This window comes from Botryllus schlosseri, chromosome 1 (assembly GCF_051294905.1).
Source record: "Botryllus schlosseri isolate E-star chromosome 1, Bs_hap1, whole genome shotgun sequence".
Lineage (NCBI taxonomy): Eukaryota > Metazoa > Chordata > Ascidiacea > Stolidobranchia > Styelidae > Botryllus > Botryllus schlosseri.
Window position 1 is genome coordinate 19,566,073 of NC_137236.1, and position 20,695 is coordinate 19,586,767.

Genomic DNA, 20,695 nt, shown 5'->3' on the forward strand with positions numbered 1-20,695 from the left:
CTCTGAGTCGGATCCAGAACGACCCGCTCGAACTTCCGCGTTACATATTTAGCGTCCTTTAGGCCGATTTCCAGTTGACCCTATACATTAGCCTAGCTGCTGCTAAGCTGTAAAGGAGGACGGATTGCTAAAAAGAAGGAGATTTTCAATTCCTTTAAAAAGTAAGACAAATCCTCCTACACTGTAAAAACTGTGCCCTCCTTTAGAGGAGGTTCAAAGATTACCTTACAAACAGGAGGAAAATTTTCTACCTTATTTCACAGGTAGGTATTTTTCTACCTTATTTCACAGGTAGGTATTTTTCTACCTTATCCCCAAGGTGGGTTATTTCACACCTCTATCCGGTACCAACCCATCCTATATACGGCATACGCATATCCTCGTCAAACAGCAACATACATATATAATGCATCACATGTTGACATGAAATTGGATTTATTATTAACAATTCAAGACGTCATTACTCAAAAGATTTTATTTGGTGGTGCATTGCACGGAGTTTGGTCTTCACAGCATTGGTGATGTGCACACCAGGCAAATGTTCCAGAATCACTGACAAGAAGTTTCGCCTTCCATTCACTTACGGTAGGTTTGATGAGCGGCGCGTTGGTAGCTGGTGATGGCTTCATTACATCTTAATAAAGGAATGAAACTCCTTTATTATATATTCTGATGTGTGATATTGTGCATAAACATCTAGCAAATGAGAGCTATGCTATACATTAAGGCAGGCCTGGTCAAAGCCAGATGCCAAAACTGCCAAAAATAAAAATTGAGAAAATGCGTACAAAAATTCAATTACTTTTTCTCAATATATTTCAACATGGTGATAATAAGTTATATTCTTACCAGGACCATAACTGCCGCACCACAAAACAGGAATGTCTGACATCACACTGACACGATCCTCCTGTGAGCATAGACCTTAAAAGATGCATGTTGCAACTATAACCCATGAAGAATCTATAATATTGTATAATACTATAATATAATACAAACCAGCACTATCCGATGAACTGAAGCCATGGGAATCTGCTTTTTCCTTGTCAGCAGAGGCAGTGGAGGCAGCATTTTCAGAGGGGTCTCAACATGAAGTTGTGGAACGAGTTCTGTAATGAATAGAGTGTCATAGATTATATAGTTCAGCGGTCCCAGGCGTGATCTTCCAATATGTACGACGTACGTAGCATCTGTGAATTTCATCAGAGTGCCCGGTGGACACGAGCAAATCTCCCGACCCAGCGAAAATTCACGCTTGACACGGAAAACATCGCAGTTTCAAATATTTGAATAAAATTGTTTTTGTGCGGGCATAATTTTTTAATTAATGAGTTATATATACATCATAACGAGAGTTTGCATCATGACATCGTAAAACTGTTGGGTTATAATATTGTAACTAGTGGACCTGTGACGTGTCACAATTTTATATAGAATATTTTATAATCTAATGAAGAATGATCTGATATCAGACATTTGAGAGGTGTAGCCTAATCCTGGTTTTGATAAAGTCATAAGTTTAGGCTATTGGTATTGTCATTGCCAACTTCAAATTAAATCAGCGCCTGTCGGATGCTGTCCCATTGGATTGTGACGGAGTTTGGAATTGTGACGCAAGGATGGCAGCAAGCGTATCGGACTATCGGCCATTGTTGCGCAACCGATTGAGCATTCACACTCTCACTCTCGTGCGCACTTGCTCCTGAGATGCTCAGGCGGCATTGTCGCGTCACAATACCAAACTCTGCGCAACAATGCAACATTCGAGGCTGGTTCCAGGACTCGAACTACGATCCGTTTGACGCCCTCTATTAATTCACTCCGCATCCGCACTCAGCAAAACTTCGTAATAGCATTGCTTCTTAATCTTATTAGTGATCGTACCCCTTGTACTTCCAATGAGATTTCTCGTAGCCCCTGTCCATTTTCAACACAATTTCTGATGTTACCTATTTTTTTAAATCAGAAAGCGCATTGACATAAAATCGCACGTAGCGCGAAGACTATTTTCCAGTTGAATTAATTGGCCAAGAACATATTCCACAGCATATAGGCCTAATTCCACAATTCATCTCGCACACCCTGATGTGGTGCTTCGTACCCTGATGGGGTCTATACGGACTCTGGTTAAGAACCCAAGGAATATAATGTCCGATCGGCGAATAATTCATTGGTGTTACAGCTGTAGAGCGTGCTACTACCTACTTGGCCTACCCTAATCGTCACGGATAATAACATCGATAAAGAGAACAAACAACACCCGCGTGTTTGAGACCTCTGCATTATTTGAAGATTTAATAACCTTGCAGAAGGCAATGTGTAAATTTGAAGCATAAATAATACACTATGGGCTTACCTTTGATTATTTGGTGTTGTTCTAGAACTTCAACGTTTATTTTACCTTTGTCTTTAATAATTGCGTCTTCATCAAGGTCAATAAAATCTTCAACTGATTTGTCGTAATACTTGATCAATAATTGACGACCACGCAGTTTATCTTTATAGACTTCATAAACTGCACTCCGTATCTCAGAGACATTGTCGACTTTTATCCGCTTGGAATGTACCCATAATTTAGCTACCAAGTTCATTGTCATCTAAAGAGACAGATTGAATAACAAATGTTTATATATCACTGTCAGGTGACAGGCACACGCAATGATTAAGTCTTATGAACTTGGAGTCATTGATTGAGTAAACATCAAAAGGTCTTTGGTAGATCAATTCATTCGGCAAAAAGCATGGTAACGATCAGTTTCGCGAACACAGTAACAATGCAGATGACGAGAGAAATATATTGATTCGATTAATTTTCCCAATATTTTCCATTGCTTGGCAATAAGTAAAATGTATTCGACTTTACAAAATATAGGACCATCATCGTTTTCGTCCACAAGATATATGCCACGAGATTCGTACTTGTTAAAACCATCATCAAATATTTTGGATTTACCAATGTTCATTTGGTCATTTTGCAAAATTTCAGCGCCTAATAAGGCGCGATAAAAATTTGGTAGCGTTGAAACCATAACTTTCTCAATGTTAATATTTGGTGGACAGTCATACAAGCAGTTTGGAGCCATCATTTCCCAACATTTTCGTTGCATCAAACGACTAGAGACTGTCAAGCTGATATTTTTGAAATTTCCAGAACTTCGACAAATTTTCTTTACAATTTGATGATAAGATTTTGTCATTGTACACATTACAACTTTTTCAATTAAACTGTGGAAGATCAAGCGGCGCTTCTTCGTTTATCGATCAAAACGAGCCAGTGTTCCTCATCAACAAATGTTTCGCATGATCACGTCAAAATAAATTATTTTTTGCCTTTGGAGAGACGATTCCACTCTGGGGTTAGGGTGTCTCGATAACAGGGTTGAAGGATCCCAAGATCACGAGATCTACCGCGAGCCACGACACGTTTAAATTTCCTTTTTGATGCTGTTCATTCATATTTAATGCATTTCTAATGCGAACGTGTTCTAGTGCCAATTCCTCCAAGGGCCGAGTTCCCCAAGTGAAGAGCGTCGCGTTATTTCCCGCGATTACGCAATCTGTGATCTAATCACGCCGTGACTGTGTGATCTACGCATGCCCTGACCCCCGTACAACATAGACAACCACTCAAAGTGCCAAGTTCACCGGCAAACATTCCAGTAACCAATCATGGTGACCGGTACCGCTGCGAGATCTACCACGGCCGAATTCACCAAGTGTCGAGTTTGTGCGGCCGAATTCACCAAGTGACGAGTTCACTGGTAATCAGGCAGATACGGAATGATAATAATAAGAACCGGCCTGGTGTAAAATGACCAGCGTAGTCGAACCACCACCATAAACACCACAAACAAACATCTAACATGGAAAAGAAATTACCTTTACACCCTTTGACAAACAGAGTTATCATTGAAATCAGCAATTTAAGTCTTATTCGAAAGCAGAATAACACACTACATTCTTGTACCAACTTTTATAAAATCACGAATCAGTGTTCTACAGGTATGTAGCCTATCTATATGACTTATATACCTAGAAAATTCAAGCATAAATATTACGATATACCGTAGGTATAGATACCGGTAATTTAGATGTTTGAAGCGACTTGGACAACTAGATAGATAATTATAGTGGTCTAATTTCACTAAATTGGAGCGAAACGCCAGCAATATAATTGCAATCTAATTCGGAAAAAACGGTTTAGCTCTAATTCTAGCCAGGAAAAGCTGAAACTTTTCTATATAGTTGTCTACACCTGTTTAAAGAAAGTCAAACAACTCTAGGCGTCATATACTACAGGCAATTCGAAATACCCCCTAAGCTATATGCTACTGCGTATATACCTTTAACCCGCTACCTCAGTCAGTCACAATTCCTATATATTTACGGCATTTACCATACAGAAAGAGCGAACTATGCCTGGCTGCGATCTATTGCGCGTCAAATCTTTGTCCGGCGCGATGGCGTAAAATTTGAATCGCCGAAATATTCTAGAAGTCACGCATCGATAATCATATTCCTAAACGTACAACATCTCACTTATTTAGTTATCCTCTGAATAAAACTATTAGCCATACTCGTTGAACATGCGAGATTACCGAAAGAGTGAATATATATATAATGAAGATCATATATATCAGAAGAAAACAAAACTGTTCGACCTTAGAGCAACAACACGAATATACAACACCGGTGACATCCTCACGCAATAAAACGAAGGGAGAACATTGTTTTCTAATGGATAGATCGATGGATATGTTTTCCAATGGATATATCTTCCACCTCCCAAAACCCTCCTATAAAGTAATGTATCGTATATATCACTTTATAGGAGGGTTTTGGGAGGTGGAATATGTATTTCTGGAGGTAAAAAAAATGTATTATACCTTCTTGACAGGTGTATGGCATACTCTACCTCTCGTAAAAGGAAGGAATATACTTTCCTCCTCCATTTTAGCCAAAAACCCACCTTTATTTTTTACAGTGTAGAGGAGGACGTATGGTAACAAAAGTTCCATCTAAGCTGCACGCGCGCGCGCACCACTATCACAGTCTGCGCTCACAAAAAATCTGTGCAACGCAGAAACAAAATCCACATGTGGTTCGAAAAAGAAATGCTATGCCTTTCTCAAAAGGCTTTGATACTCATCCGACCACACTGACAACCCTTTTAGATGTACAAATATACATCACTAATTTGTAATAGATAATTCTTAATGAGACGAAGCGACGCCATCTCGGTAGATAGGTCGAGTACCCGAGTGCCCCGAGAAACACCATCTCCTCTCTCCAACGGACGAGTGAGTCCACGTTTTCCTTCTCTAAATTATATTGCGTTTGAGCCCATGAGCGTCGCATTCCCGTACATCAAAATAATTCGTGAGTGATTTTCGTGTTAGTCTGGCGATTTGGATTTTGAAGGGAGCGGAAACACTCAGGGGTCGATATGGGGCGCTGGGACACCATGGGGGTAAAGTAGAAAAATGGCGTAGCAGTATATATGGTGTAGTAATAGTTATCATTGGGATACAAAGTCTATATAGTAGAACTATATCTCTATATATCATAAAATCTCGTTGGAAAATGCATATACCTTTGACAAAACTAATCAAAAATCCCGATTTCTCGTTGCGCATCGCGCGAAATATTCCGACGATGTATCAAATTTTCATAAATGCACTTGGTTACTATAATTCATGTCAAATGTAGGGTAGGTTTTATGCTCCATGCGCGTACTTCTACATTGGAAAGTTTCCGTTAACACGGTTCTATCCAGACAAAATGTTTGGAACCGCTGCACACTGCTCATCCAAATCTGGAAACGCGGTTCTATACCAGTGATAGAATGGCGGTGGTTATGGTTTCGGACAGACCATTCCGGAGAATATGCGAAGTTTTCGCGCGATGCTCTAAAACAGATGATAGATTGCCAAAATGTCGTATCATTCAAATATGATGTAGCCTACATTGATATCTCCAGTAAATGTCGATGAATTCCCGTGACACGGAACAGACGTAACGTTTGATTCCTTCCCACTGTCACTATATGTACATAATTTGACGATATAAACTGGGGGATGTATCTATTCTATTCTATAGGATAAAGTAAGGGGTAATCAAGAATATCTGTTGATTCAATCGTGATTTCTTCCAAGTGTTACTATGTATAGGTTTTTACGATATTGGTTCATTGATCTAGCTAATGGGATAACATATAGGTAAATCTAAATTCCCCTATATATACTTCGATCATGATTCCTTCCTGGCGTTACTATGTATAGATGTTGACGGTGTTAGCCCAGCTGTTGTGTAGTCCTATGCAGACTGTTTAAATTGAATTGATTGTCACTCTTGATATTCAAATTATGTAATTGCGCGGGATGTCAACGCATGAATCATTCCCCAATCGCCGTCAATTGAATATCTCAAAGAGTACATATTTGAATATTGCGCAGGTGCCTGTCCGATATTTAAACATATTGAATGTATGTGGAGTGATAGCTTCCAATTAGCTACAGCCGAGATTCATGCACTGAGACGTGTCATGTTGGGTTTCAATATTTTTGTATCTGGAAGCAACGACACTTTTTAAAAATAACAAAAGTTAGTTTACGTTACTTTTGTGGTGCTGACAATAAAAAAGATCATCACTCTGCAGCGACTCCCTAATGACCCACTCGACAGCAGACATGGGGTGATTACTTTATGATTGTAATCGATTGCGATTACGATTACTTATGAATGACGCGATTACGATTACGATTACGATTACAGCAATATCAGGAAGTAGTCGATTACGATTACGATTACATTGGAAAAGTAATCACGATTACTCACGATTACATTTATTTTGCATCTTAGAAGCTATATTTGAAGACAATATATGGATTGCACTGAAGAGGCCTAATGAGATAACAAACTCCCTTTAAAAGAGATCCGGCATTTGCTTGTTGCGTCATAATGTACCCATTGCCCATTTTTAAAGGGGTCAATTTATCGCGCCCAATGATTTGCATTCTTGCCAGGGCCACAAATTTCCCAATATGGTGGCCCAATACTCAAAAAGTATTTCGTAAACTAACATAAGTTATAGAGTATTTTTGAGAGATCTAATTAACTTGAAAATCCTCTCTAGATCAGTGATTCCCAACCGCGGCTCTGAGAACCCCATGCGGCTCCGAGCTAGCCTACTTGCGGATCCCATTGACGGTGGAAAATTCAACAAAAATATCATAAAATCAATTTAGAACAAAAAAAAATTGATTTTCCAAAATTACACTTGCTTGGCTTGGAATCTGGAGTTTATAATTAAGGGTCGAGAGCAATTCCTTTGCTGTCGAGTAGCGATTCTCTACTCAGCAACGATTTCGTTACTCAACTCACGTCAAAAAGTATGCTCACACTAAAATGCGTTTGGATCGTCACTCAAATTTAAGTCTGCTCATCATCAGACTTGATTAAGTGCAGGTGGTGTTGCAACACGTTTTACAAAGCTATCTATCAAACCGATGGATTATTTGACTTGAGTGTTAAGTTCAACGGCCGCATTGACGGAATGAATGCTTTTTTCCCCATGATGAAAATATTTTCAAGTCCTATTGTAGTTAATGTGGCCACTGACTCTGTTAATTTACAGCTTGAGTTGCTAGACATGCAGTCAGATATAAAGACATGACCATTTGTTTGTGCGTCTCACGAAAGTTTTTCTTCTAGTCTGCTACGCTTGAGCCACTACAATATCGTTTGATTATATAACAAACCGGAGGTCACGAATTAACAACATACACTAAAGTAATTATAACAAGATACCGGAGGTTAGAATTATGAATTACGTGCCCCAGCTTTACAGGTAGGTAATTCTGTGGCGAGATAGCGCAGTAGTATAATCCACGGCTGCAACGCCATTGGGTTGCGGGTTCGAGTCCGACCGAGGTCGACTTCAGAAATCCTTTCCAAGTGTTGGAGGTTTATCTAGGCTCCTCCTCGCCGCCTCTTCCGCGTAAGCGGTGTCTTACACTAAGCCCAGAAGTGGGCCGTGCTACAAGTCGGCAGATACGGAATCAAAAATGAAGAAAATCGGCCTGGTGTAACTGACCGTTGTAGTCGACAAACACCAAGATTACCTCAAACAAACAAACTCTACTGGTGAATCTGACCATCGGGGGCTGAGAGATGATTAAAAATCAATAGTAATATAATGCAATTATTGACGAAATTAAGTCTTCAACTTTCGATTACCACCCTATGGTGGACGAACTGCTGTTTTGGTCTTAATTCCAGCTACAGCCCATGTTAACATGATATATAGGCCCATGGCCATGGCCACGCCAATGTTGAGTAAAGATTGGCACCCGTTTCAAGTAGAGTCATATGAGAATAAGATGTAGCGAACATAAAATTCTGCCTTCAACTTAATACAGATATTGTACTGCAAGCTGCCGTTACGAGAAACGGCAAAAACGGCTCGGTTTTAATATATATATATCACCAGCTGTTGATTTTTACTGCTTCGTTGTGGAAATCGCAATGTTTTATTTGACGAGTACAAAATTTCAAATCTTGATGTACGTACGTAGCCTACTTAATAGGCCTACTGTTCGCCAAGCAGCTACGGTTAAATTGCGTTTAACTGAGCATAAGCATAACCAAACATCAACCATAAGTTACTATTTTAAAGTAGGCAGAGCGGAGATAAATTATCCTGCTGCGAGGTAGTGGCGTGTGGAACGTGTTGATAACCTGATAGATAGCACGACGGGTGTTCTTACAATGACACTAATGTGCGACGTATGTACATGTACGATTGTACATCGAATATCTATTTACTGTGGATACTTCTTACGCAATGACGCGCAAAGCTAATAGGCTGCTTCTGACGTAATAATGAGCTGTGGCGTTTGAAAATCAGACGTGTGTGCTGTCACGAGCCTGGTATAACATCTTTTCCTTGTTCACGAATGTTCAGTTTATGTCACAGTCCTTCCAAAATAAAAAGTAATCGTTCTTTCACAGAGAAATCGATTAAATATGAGAAGTAGTCGATTACGATTACGATTACTTCGGGATTTTTTTGAATGTAATCGATTGCGATTACGATTATTTGAAAATGCTGTAATCGTCGTAATCGATTACGATTACTAATCGCGATTACCCCATGTCTGCTCGACAGCCGGCGTTACCGATTTCTAGCCGATTTTCAGTTGATTCTGTCCATTGGCCAAGATTTAAAAGCTGTAAAGGAGGGCAAATTGTCAATGGTGAGGACATTGAGGCGTCCTCAGAGGACATTTCAATTTCTTGAAAAAGGAGGAAAAATCCACCTAATTAAGTAGTATAGTAATATTGAAATGAACCCGAATATTTTCGGCTGACACTCGTCAGGGGTAATCGCCAGCAATAGGTAGAGAACTGGAAAGAACATTGCTCATCAACAATAGTATCACGTCATATTTCGTGACGTGACGTCGTATTTCGTGATACGATTGTTGATATTCAATGTTCTTTCCAATTCTCTACTAGTTGCTGAAGATTACCCCTGACGAGTGTCAGCAGAAAATACTCAGGTTCATTTCAATATGTATACACTATTCAATTGTATATTCAAAATATGTACCTCCAAGAATCCATCTCACGTCATATTGCTAATCACAACCCTACATTTCAGTGATGTTTTAGCCAATATTAATGTACGGTGTAGCACAGGATACCTAACGACGACTCAGGCCACGTAATGCCACAATGCCGAAGTACATATTTACGCCAAATGTATCAACTGGGGCAATAAAATTATATAATGGTCCCATAACATCAATATATTCCGTCGCTTTACCGACAATTTCGACGAGGAAACTTGCAAGAGAAAATAACTTACGCCTTAACGGTCTAGGTCAGACCAAGCAATGTATTCGGCGTGTGAGTATTGCTACGTTGATATTGAACAGTGTATAAAACGGGTTTCTGTACTTGCTACTGATTTACTTCAACAAGTTATGAAGCACTAGACAACACCCCAATCGCACGGATTTGGTTTTTACGATACAATAAACATATGAAATCAAGATTGACCCCGTGCGCCTGCTAGATTTTTTACATCAGACAATGATATTGATTGATTGGTTGAATAAGCATAATTTGTTTACCATACCTACATATAGTGTATTTTGCTCTGGAAGTTGTGTGATTGCAGGTCAAGCTCACAGCAGTGGGTCATTAAATATTCACAAACGGAAAGCTGGATATTTCGAGCAAACTTTTGTAACAAAGCAGGTAATATTTTGAGATTGTCAAGATGCATGCTCGTTTAGTGTTAATTTTTATGCTGCCAGCGCCATGCATAGAGTGGCCCGCAGTTGGAATGCAATAAATTTCAACCAAAGATGTTATAATGAAGTAAAAATTGTAACATATGAAAAAGGTTCACAGTGCAGAACCTACCAATGTTCGTTTGTGAACGTGAACCTATAAATAGCCTGGTGCACCTGATAGTTCGATATATAGTTGATGCCAGCGTGTAGTCCTGCATGCGGACTCGCTAAATCAGATAAGAGACGATAGCGCAGATCAGACGTCAATGACCCATTTCGCATACAAATGATCCTCGGTAATTTGCAGTACGCAGCATCGATAATACGAATTAGTGAATAGGCATTTCAAAAGGACGGAAATTGTAGTTTTAAATGACAAACTCACTGGCTACGCACCTAGGGTTTTAATACCGACAACGCGCTGGTTACTTTCAGCCCGAGGAATACGGCCTACGTTGGACCCGATAAGCCAGTCGAATTTAATGACCCAGGTTTCATTGCAGCAAGAGCAATATGGGCGCATGCCGCAAACTTATCAATAGAAATACAAATCCCGATGGTTTGAAATTCGATCCGCGATATGGTCGCGCCCAATAGAGTTCGCCCAGCAAAGAAGTTTATTGGTTCCCGCTCAAAATAGTCGAATAAATTCAAAATATGTGCCACGAGAATCTCTCGTTGCATCGATACTTGACAACGTAATTCAACGCCGTGCACTGCACAATGCCCAGTATTATTAACGAATCAAACGCTGACAAGTGACATCGAGGGAATGCGAGTGTATATAGCAGCCAAGAATTAGTAGCCTACAGATGATAGCAAACGAGAAAGCGCTCATCTAATCAGTAATTCTTCAACTTGCGTAGAGCACAATGGGATCCGTGTGTCACATCGCGACAATTGATGGCTCATTATAACGACGTTTGAGCTGCAGTGCTGCATTTCCCGATAAAAGTTAGCAAAGCCTTGTTGGAGTAATGAATAAGCGCACTTTGCGCAGGAATGACTTTCAATTCGCAGGCATACACAAACACACTGTCGTGTTTCGTGCTCCAATTAAAAAGACTCACGAAACTAACTCAAGAATTATTTTGTAAACGAACATGCGCGCAAATAGATTTTAATTGAGGGAAGTAGAACATGAATTAGGTCGTAAACGAGGTCGCTTCGATGGCATGATTACAAATCACGGATTACAATTTATTGGGGCGTTTCAAGCATAGTTCGTCGTCGCCGACGAAGCTGTGTATGGTGGTCATTTACGTGATATCACGGACTAGCCAATTGACAGCTCAGACGGCGGGTGTTGAAGCATTCTGTATGGGGTGGCCGCCACCCCATAATTGTGTCATTGTGTCACCCCGTACCTCGGCGCCTATGCCTCAGAGTGTCGGAAGCAATTTGTACGTTAGTTACTTTAGCATATAGGCCTACCGGGGAAATCAGTCAGTAAGACCACATATTTCGCTAACCCACTAATATAATTGGTATTTGTCGATTCGGAAAGATGGAATATTCATTTATCCCTTACCAAGTAAATTCATCCGTGGACTCACAGTCCAATGACAATGATAAGAGAGTGAATCTGCGTATTTCAGCTCTAGTGCGCTTCATCGAAACATGCTAGTTCACCGCTTGTTGCACATTGGGCCGGGTGCATTATTGCACGTGCGATGTTGTATTTTATAACTGTAGGCAAATTAAAGTACTAAACGGTACAGTTAAAGAGGCAATTCCAATAATTATGCCATTGTCGGCATCTCGCAAATTCTTGGTTTCACCATACTCGGCAGATTGTTTGATTGGTGGTTTATGTTTAAAAGCGTTATAATACACGGTAAAGATATCTTCTAGAGATTACTTGGATGCCTTTCAATTTGCAATGTTTGTCTATTAGAAATGATTGTTCAAGAGGCCAGATTTGATTTAAATATGAAATTATATCTTTCGACAGAATACAAGCCTAATATTGTTCTTAGCAAATCTCAGGCATTATGTGGATGTGGTATTAACTATGGATATTTTATTTTGCTAATATCAGTTCGATCGGGGCCCATTCATCCACTAGCTATATGGTCAATACAGGCAATGTTCTTTGTTTTACAAGTAATCAAAGTATAATAAGCGATGGCAACTGCTTAATGAAAATATATTGCTCGCTTGGATCCGCCCGGAAAATAACCTATAGTGTAATCCATTAGAGATTGTAATCAAGTGTAGAAGTAAGTGACACTGGAAAATACAGATGAAAGGTAAATGCATTTGAATTCAAATAAAAATAGAAGTGTGTGAATGTCAATTGTAGAATCTCAAACGTAATCGAATAGCTTTAAAAGGATGATTAGCCTAGTCCGTTTATTACGTAATCCAAAACGTTGAACGTTTTGAGAATATTAAGCATTGGTCGGGAACCTTTTTTGTACGAAGAGCCATATTGGCCCTATTTTTCCATCTCAACTCCCAAAGACCCATACATGCCATTCAACTCTTACGCCACTATTGGAAATTCATGACGTCATGGTAGCACTAATTCGAACTCACTCCATGGGATTCTTCGTGTGCGCCACATTTTCTCTGTAAAAACTGGTACTTATTGTTCGAAAATAAAGCTCGAAACGAGAGGTAAGACGTAGACGGGCCAAGCCTCACCAATGATAACGCAATTCATTGCATAAGTAGTTTAGAATATATTATAACTGATATTAATTAAATGTGACTGTCACACTGATTCCGAAAATCTAAATAATTATCGACTTCTCCGTTCTCAAAGTATTCGGCGATAACGTAATGTTACGCTACATACATACATTTTATACCTCACAGAACGTGGAGAAAATGGAGCGTGGATAGCTATGGCGTTGTTTGTAATTAGAGTCTGTAATTGTAAATGTCACATCCACAACAGTTCATTTCGCACCGTAGATCAAAAAGACAATGGGTATTTAAAAGCTGCGTTTTGAAATGGGCGTCGCCATATCTGCTGTGCTCTTCGATTCAAGGTATCGCACAATTCATTATTTCGATTCGGATACATCGCCAGGAGGTTTGAGCTACCAGTAATTTTTATAGCGTGGGTTGGAATCCCATCGCTGCCACTACGCCAGAATACAGAGCCTGTACTCCCTGTTGCACCACGAAACTATGTCACCACACGATAAACGTTTAGTACAGAAGAGACATCCTAACAGCACGAGTATATAGTTGTTATGTAAGACAACTAAATAAACGGCGCAATCAGAGAACTAATCATTAGCCTGTCAATTAACAGGTGCCTAGGCTCGGCTCCAGTATAACACAAACAATACTGGCGCATGGAATTCGCGAGTGATTTTGATGATTTTGAAGAGAGGGGGTCCGAGCCCCTAAACCTAAACATGTCTTTATCTCTCAAAGACATGTTTAAACTGCCACGAGAATAATTATTTTGGCGGTGATGAAAATTTACCAATAAGCTGCTGCAATATTGATCAATTCAGTACAAAAATAAATATTTGGCAATGAGCCATATCTTATACCGATAGGTTCCCAACCACTGGTATAAAGGCTAGCTGCAGCAGTCGCCATAAAGAACGTTTATTGCTCATTCGCTATAAGTTACGTTGCGCATTTTTGTGCATCAAAACAATGTAGACCGATGTTCGAGACAATTTTTAATTGACAAAATTTGGTGTGTAAAACGAAGGATTTCGCTCTGGAAACATTTGCGGCACATCACAAAGGTATCCCGAAGCCTACCTTCCGAAAATGCAGATCAATCGTAATGAGAATTGCTAAGGAATGAGTGGAAGTCAGAAGTGTCAGCTGAGATTCACAATACCAAGGCCTCAATACGAGATAATAGAATCGTCTATCTATTCCAGTGGTTCCCAACCGTTTTCCACCCGCGTACCATTTCGAGGTTTCATGCAGTGCTCGTGTACCCCCTACATAAGTTACGCGCGCCGAAGGCGGTCAAAAATGTTTCCACCGCGTTGAGCTACCGAAGCCAGCGAAACAGAAAATAAACTGCCCATTTAAAGGTGCAAGTGGATCCATTTGGAATTCTTGTGTTCAAATATATTAAAACGAAATTTGTTTAGGTAATAATCCCAATGCTTTACGACTAGATCTCTTCCCCGTAGGTCAGGGGTGGCCACTCATTTTGCCATTCACGGCCAAAAATTTCAACTACTCATGCAGCCAACGGCCGCATTCCATGGCATAGTCGTAATTAGCTATAGGTGGGCGACAAATGCCCACATTAGAGTGTCTGTCTATATCCATTTCTGGTGAACTCCGGACTTATCTATTTAATCATATAGGCTTGCTATACGCACCGAAATCGCGAGTGGTCACTGGTGATGTTATGGGACTGCTAGCATTGCCGCGCGGATTGTCAAACTTTTTTTTAAAGATTTACCAATGAATTACGTGATTAATATTAGTAGTTCAAGAAATCGGGAGTCAATTCGTAAATTCAAATTTCATGTCGACGGCCGCCAACACATATTGATTTAATTACGTGTCCACGGCCGCACAAATTCCCTTCTACGGCCGCACGTTGGCCAACCCTGCCGCAGGCCGTCCCTGGTGCGATTGTCCTTACCAACGACGACGACGGCCAGGAATCATGCGGTAAATGCGCTATCAGGCGTATTACTCAACCAGTTCGCTATAATGTATGTCGGAGAATTTGCTATTTCGTCAAATACAATAATGTAAGAAGACTTATCACAATCATACCCTTTGGTGCACACATAGTAGTCGAGAGCTAAGACGCTACACCAACCAATCAACTGCTTTTCTCAGATTCATGCAATGATGTATTTATGCAATGTATTTATTCGCACACATTTCTTCAATTCATCACCATGCACGAAAAGGTCATGTATTCGTTATGACGACAGTAACGCTTCGCTCAGCCTTTGGTGAGAACAGGTTGGATGGGGTAAGGAGTCCGTGGGCAAACCAATCCCGGGAATTTGCAAAGCTTGCGAACGACTTCCTGAAAAGTACATTACTCAGTGCGTAATTGACTGGGCCCGTCCGGGCTGGCTGTATAAGACAATGGGTAATGTATTCATAAATGGAAGTGGTCAAATTAGGTACTGGAATAGAAGTTGAAGTAACACCACAAACGTCTACCCAATTACAAGTACAAATAGCGGTTTACAAACTACTTCAAGTTTAGTTCTAAATGTACTCAAGTAATGAGGTTTGGAAAATATATCTGGTCTACGCTACTTTCAAGACTCCGCGACTGACACATGCTGACTAATGACGTTACATATTGAAGGATTCTTCAAAATATATCCAGCTACCGCGATACAGAGGCTTTTTTGTTATCTTGGCAATTACACTCATAAAATTGATGCAGACATCCCCTAGAACTACTTTTTACTTTATGTCCCCTAAAGTGCAGTGATGTAATGAGTAGAGTCATGACTCGACTCGAGTTCGACTCCAGTCCTTATTTTTTGTTCACTCGACTTGACTCGAGGCATGTTTTCAAATGCTTAAAAATGACTCGACGTGACGCGAGTCAATTCGTGTATTGACTCGAGTCACTGTGCATGACTCGAACCAAGTCATGACTTAAGACTAGGACGGCCGAGACGGACATTTCATTGTAACGTCGAAGAATACTAAAGTTACTGCATTATTGGTTTTTCGTCTATCAGTCCTGATATTTGGAAAAAGGGCAATAAACTGTTAGGGCTGAGAAAATCTACGATTTTATGAACGTGAGCCATTGTATATCACCGAAACAGAGTTGAAAAAAGTGGGTTGAACCGGATTGAATTCAAAACTGAACAGGGGACACAATGACTTCGAATCAGACTCGAGTCGCAACACTATGACTCGGACTCGACTGTCTACTATCTGACTGGGACTAGGACTCGACTCAGTGGTGAATTGAAAATGACTCGACTTGACTCGAGTTAAAACGATAAAAATGAGATTGAATGGTGACTCGGAACCTTGTGACTTGGTTTCAACCGTGTTAAAGTGTAAAAAGTGAGTCGTTTCCCCTAAAAACTGTCAAGTACAAGTGGAAGTGTTCTAAATACGTTACCACTTAACTTAGTAGTGTAGGTAATCAAAAACATTTTAGGATTCAGAAAAAGTACAAATACTTCGATTTTAACTCTCTCTGGGTATAAGGATAAGTAATACCTTAACCTGGTATTCAATTATATCCAGGTTTAGAAGTGGTGATTCAAGTTGTGACGTGACTTCTTGAAGTAACAGTCCCAAAATATAGTATGCAGAGTATTCGAATAGGTTACTTGAAGAATTAGACTATAGGGTGGGGGAAATGAGTAGTGAAAAAAGATTAAATCCGCTTGAGTACTTTGAACATGTACCAATACTATATTATTGACCACCTCAGTACTGGAGATACGCAATATGCGTAGCCTACATCGGTAGAGTATCAAACGATACGTCTCTTGTACTACTAGGATGAGTCTTACTTATAGTATTGACTTACCACTTCCTTCTTTGTCAGACAGTATCCTGATCTACGGACGATTGAAAGGGCTACAGGTTTTGATAGATAAGGTGCACTGCCGCGGCAGATAGGACCCACTTGGCAGACCAATTTTTTTCTGGGGTCACATTGTCCGTAATAGTTGTACAAACCACCACAGCGTTCGTATTGTTGCTTAGGTCTGGCGCACACGTAACAGCAACTGAAAGGACACATATATTATTGATTCAGAAATCAAGATAAATATTTTGTGATGACATCACGGCAGCAATATGCAGATATAATCAAAATAATCATTGGCGATGTCAATATATGTACCACACGTGTTACATCAGTGGCGGGCATCATACGCCCCGTGGGATGATTTTGATCGGCCGTCAGAGAGTTTCTACCCTGAAAGTGAAACTATAATCTGAAAGTAGTGACAAATTGTATGCACACTGAACGAATCCAAGTATGGATCCCGATAAATATGGTTATGGTCATGGAACTACTTGTTCTGTTCCGGTCTACATACATTTGCGAGCAAACATTTTCGACCATGGACATGGCCAAGACAACGCTTCCTTTCAACCTATACGTGATGATCACGTGCAGGTTTCTATATCCGACACGCAACCAATGTTCAAAGAACTTTGTTCAATCACAGCTATCTGATTAACTTCACCAGCTATTGATGGACATTATGTTAAATACTGTTTTGATCTCTATGCTTTAAACTTGAAGTCTACATTAAATATGGTTTATTCCTTGTATAGGTGGATAAATACGCGAATGATTTATCGATTTGGGAATCCGGCCCTACAAGTACGCATTATCCTATATCAGTCCTGCCGTCCGGAGTAATTGTGCGCGCCTGTGCTAAATGCTAGCAATACATACCCGCATCTGTCCGTTACGGGAATCTGTCCATATGGACAGTAGGGCCTTGGACAAGGCCTGGTACATGGTGCGCAGCGCAGCGATGTCGTTGATGATGCTTCATGCACTGCACCGACGTAAAACAAAACAACAAGACACAAAGTCTTCATAATCTCAGCTCGATATTATATAAATAGGCTATTCTATAAATATTCTACAAATATATACATACATTTCAGATAAATTTCGACCTCGCATGGTAATGAGTTGCCTTCAACGACTAATTGAGTTAGAGGCATGTTGCATCGATATCACATCAGCTGCCGAACAGAAGTGGGGAGAACGAGTTGGATGAGAGGGGGTCTAGGTGCTTGGCTTGTGCCAGGACCTTCACAAGCAAAATTGTTACTAGATTGTTTGCTTATATCGTCCTCGAGCCACATGGTCTCCGTAACGAAGTAGTCTACTTCTACTTTTTTGGAGCATTCAAATAGGTTAGGATATTAGCCTAGTTTTACCATAGTGTCCTATATGGTGTCGACACAAGCAAATCTCACGGCTCAGTGAAATTGATTCACGTCAGAATTTCCATTTGGCTACAGGCAATTTGACGGTCATTTTTGACCGGCTTGCCGAGCATTAAATTTGGTAAAACGGGTATAAATCGAAAGCTGACTCTGCACTCATTAGGAAAATATAAATATTATTCCGCTCGTGGCCCTGGAACTCCCACAATCAGCCTCGAATTTTTCATTGTTTTGGAGATTGGCATTTGGACGCAACAATGCTGTGTGCGAAACGAGAGAGTAGCTCAAGACCAGTGGTGGCTTTTGGGGTAGGCGAGGTAGGCGGTCGCCTAGGGCCCCCCTGGTTGATTTACGCGCTTTCGAGGGCCCCCCTCCTCGGTTTACGCGCTTTTTCCAACTATTTCTCCGGTTTACGCGCTTTTTTCAAGTATTACCATTTTCTGAATAACCGCGGAATCCTTGTATCCATAAAGAATATGGTATTGTACCGTAAAGACAGGTCAATCATCAAATCTCATTTTTTAGTAAGCATTTTACGAATGACTTCAAAAATCCATGCGCCAATTTAGAATATGGTACCGTAAGCAGTACTTGATCATTAAATTTCTGCGCTGGTTGCTAGAGCTCACTTTGATTTGATGATCTCTATCTATTTTGCCATTAGCTAAACGCCCCCCCTCCTACATTTACGCAAATGTTATCATTTTGCAAATAACTGTGAAAATACATGTACCCATGTAGAATGTAATACCACACACAGAAGTCAATCATTAAATTACTGCACCTGCTAAAAGCTTACTTTGATTTTATGAGGGGGGCCCCTTCTTCATTTACGCGATTTTTGGTTATCATTTTACGAATAACCGTGAAAATATATGTACCCATGTAGCATATGGTACCGTAAACAGTAGTCGATCATTGAATTTCTGCATCCGCTTAAAGAGCTTACTTCGATTTTATTAGCCCCCCCCCCACTACATTTATGCGAATTTTAGTTATCATTTTGCGAATAACCGTGAAAATGTGTGTACCGATGTAAAATATGGTACCGTAAACCGTCGATCATTAAATTTCTGCATCTGCTAAAAGAGCTTACTTTGATTTTATGAGCCCCCCCTTACATTTATGCGAATTTTAGTTGTCATTTTACGAGTAACCGTGAAAATATATGTACCCATGTAGAATATGGTACCATAAACAGTAGTCGATCATTAAATTTCTGCACCTGCTAATAGAGCTTACTTTGATTTTATGAGGGGGCCCCTTCTTCATTTACGCGATTTTTGGTTATCATTTTACGAATAACCGTGAAAATATATGTACCCATGTAGCATATGGTACCGTAAACAGTAGTCGATCATTGAATTTCTGCATCCGCTTAAAGAGCTTACTTCGATTTTATTAGCCCCCCCCCCCCCCACTACATTTATGCGAATTTTAGTTATCATTTTGCGAATAACCGTGAAAATGTGTGTACCGATGTAAAATATGGTACCGTAAACCGTCGATCATTAAATTTCTGCATCTGCTAAAAGAGCTTACTTTGATTTTATGAGCCCCCCCCCTTACATTTATGCGAATTTTAGTTGTCATTTTACGAGTAACCGTGAAAATATATGTACCCATGTAGAATATGGTACCATAAACAGTAGTCGATCATTAAATTTCTGCACCTGCTAATAGAGCTTACTTTGATTTTATGAGCCCCCCCTCCATTTATGCCAATTTTAGTTTATCATTTTGCGAATAACCGTGAAAATACATGTAGGCCTACCCATGTAGAATATTGTCTTGTAAACGGTGTTCGATAATTGAATTTCTGTGCTTGTTAAAAGCTAGCCTACTTCGATTTTATGTTAATGAGGTCATATTGTATCATGGAATGAATTATTATTTTTGAGTATATATTTCCTAGTGGCAGCAGTGTATATATCAGTGCATCAAAATTTTCCAGTATAAGTTTGTGAGATTCTACTTGCTAGCTCTTGATGCCAGCTTTCATATGATACCGTATGTTAATTGATAATGAACCGTGTCCACACTGAGCCTGAATATCCAAAATATCAAAGGAAATAGTCATTTGAAAGCCAATGAAAGCATAGGCTATTATAGCCTATATATTGTTGTTTACTGAGCCATTCTCTTGACTCAACATATAAGTTGTGAATTGGGCCTTTTCTGAATGGAAATCCATTCTCAGGGTTGTCATGATGGTAAATTTGTTCATTTCTGGTCTGCGGATTAGCAGCGTATTTTCAAAGCTTTACCATGCTCAATGTGCACCCGGTACAGTCAGTCAGAAAGTGTTGATGGTGTTGTCAGAAAGTGTTTTTTTATCACAGGTGGATGTCTTTTAATTGGTGGTGTACTATAGATAGATATGCAATACATCTTTCATTCAGGAATGTTTCTAGCGGCCTGATGCCTGATATTTTATGCCTCAAAAATCTATGTCGATACTTGAAAGGTTTGAATGGCTATTATTGAGAAAGGTGTACGAAAGGCTACATATATTCAATTTGTTGTGAGGT

At 39.9% G+C, this 20,695-nt stretch overlaps 1 protein-coding gene and 1 long non-coding RNA gene across 3 annotated transcripts in view; one reads left to right on the forward strand and one right to left on the reverse strand.

Annotated features, from left to right (window-relative positions):
* The window catches only part of LOC145444715 (uncharacterized), a 201,220-nt gene extending 193,451 nt beyond the window's left edge, over positions 1-7,769 (forward strand). Inside the window, exons 2-3 of the long non-coding RNA XR_013916769.1 lie at positions 7,314-7,467; positions 7,528-7,769. This is a non-coding gene — a long non-coding RNA (uncharacterized LOC145444715). The remainder of the gene's footprint in view (positions 1-7,313; positions 7,468-7,527) is intronic.
* LOC145444568 (CCN family member 2-like) overlaps positions 1-17,847 on the reverse strand; it is a 50,199-nt gene extending 32,352 nt beyond the window's left edge. Inside the window, exons 1-3 of one of the 2 annotated variants that reach the window (XM_080322572.1) lie at positions 17,659-17,847; positions 16,777-16,978; positions 15,115-15,288 (exon numbers count right to left, since the gene is read on the reverse strand). In XM_080322572.1, the coding sequence (XP_080178698.1) occupies positions 15,202-15,288; positions 16,777-16,978; positions 17,659-17,807 (438 nt within the window). In that variant the 5' untranslated portion in view covers positions 17,808-17,847 and the 3' untranslated portion in view covers positions 15,115-15,201. Of the gene's footprint in view, positions 1-15,114; positions 15,289-16,776; positions 16,979-17,658 lie in introns of those variants that run through there. The other variant, XM_080322579.1, reaches the window with a different exon arrangement.
* Between the last annotated feature and the right edge of the window lie 2,848 nt (positions 17,848-20,695).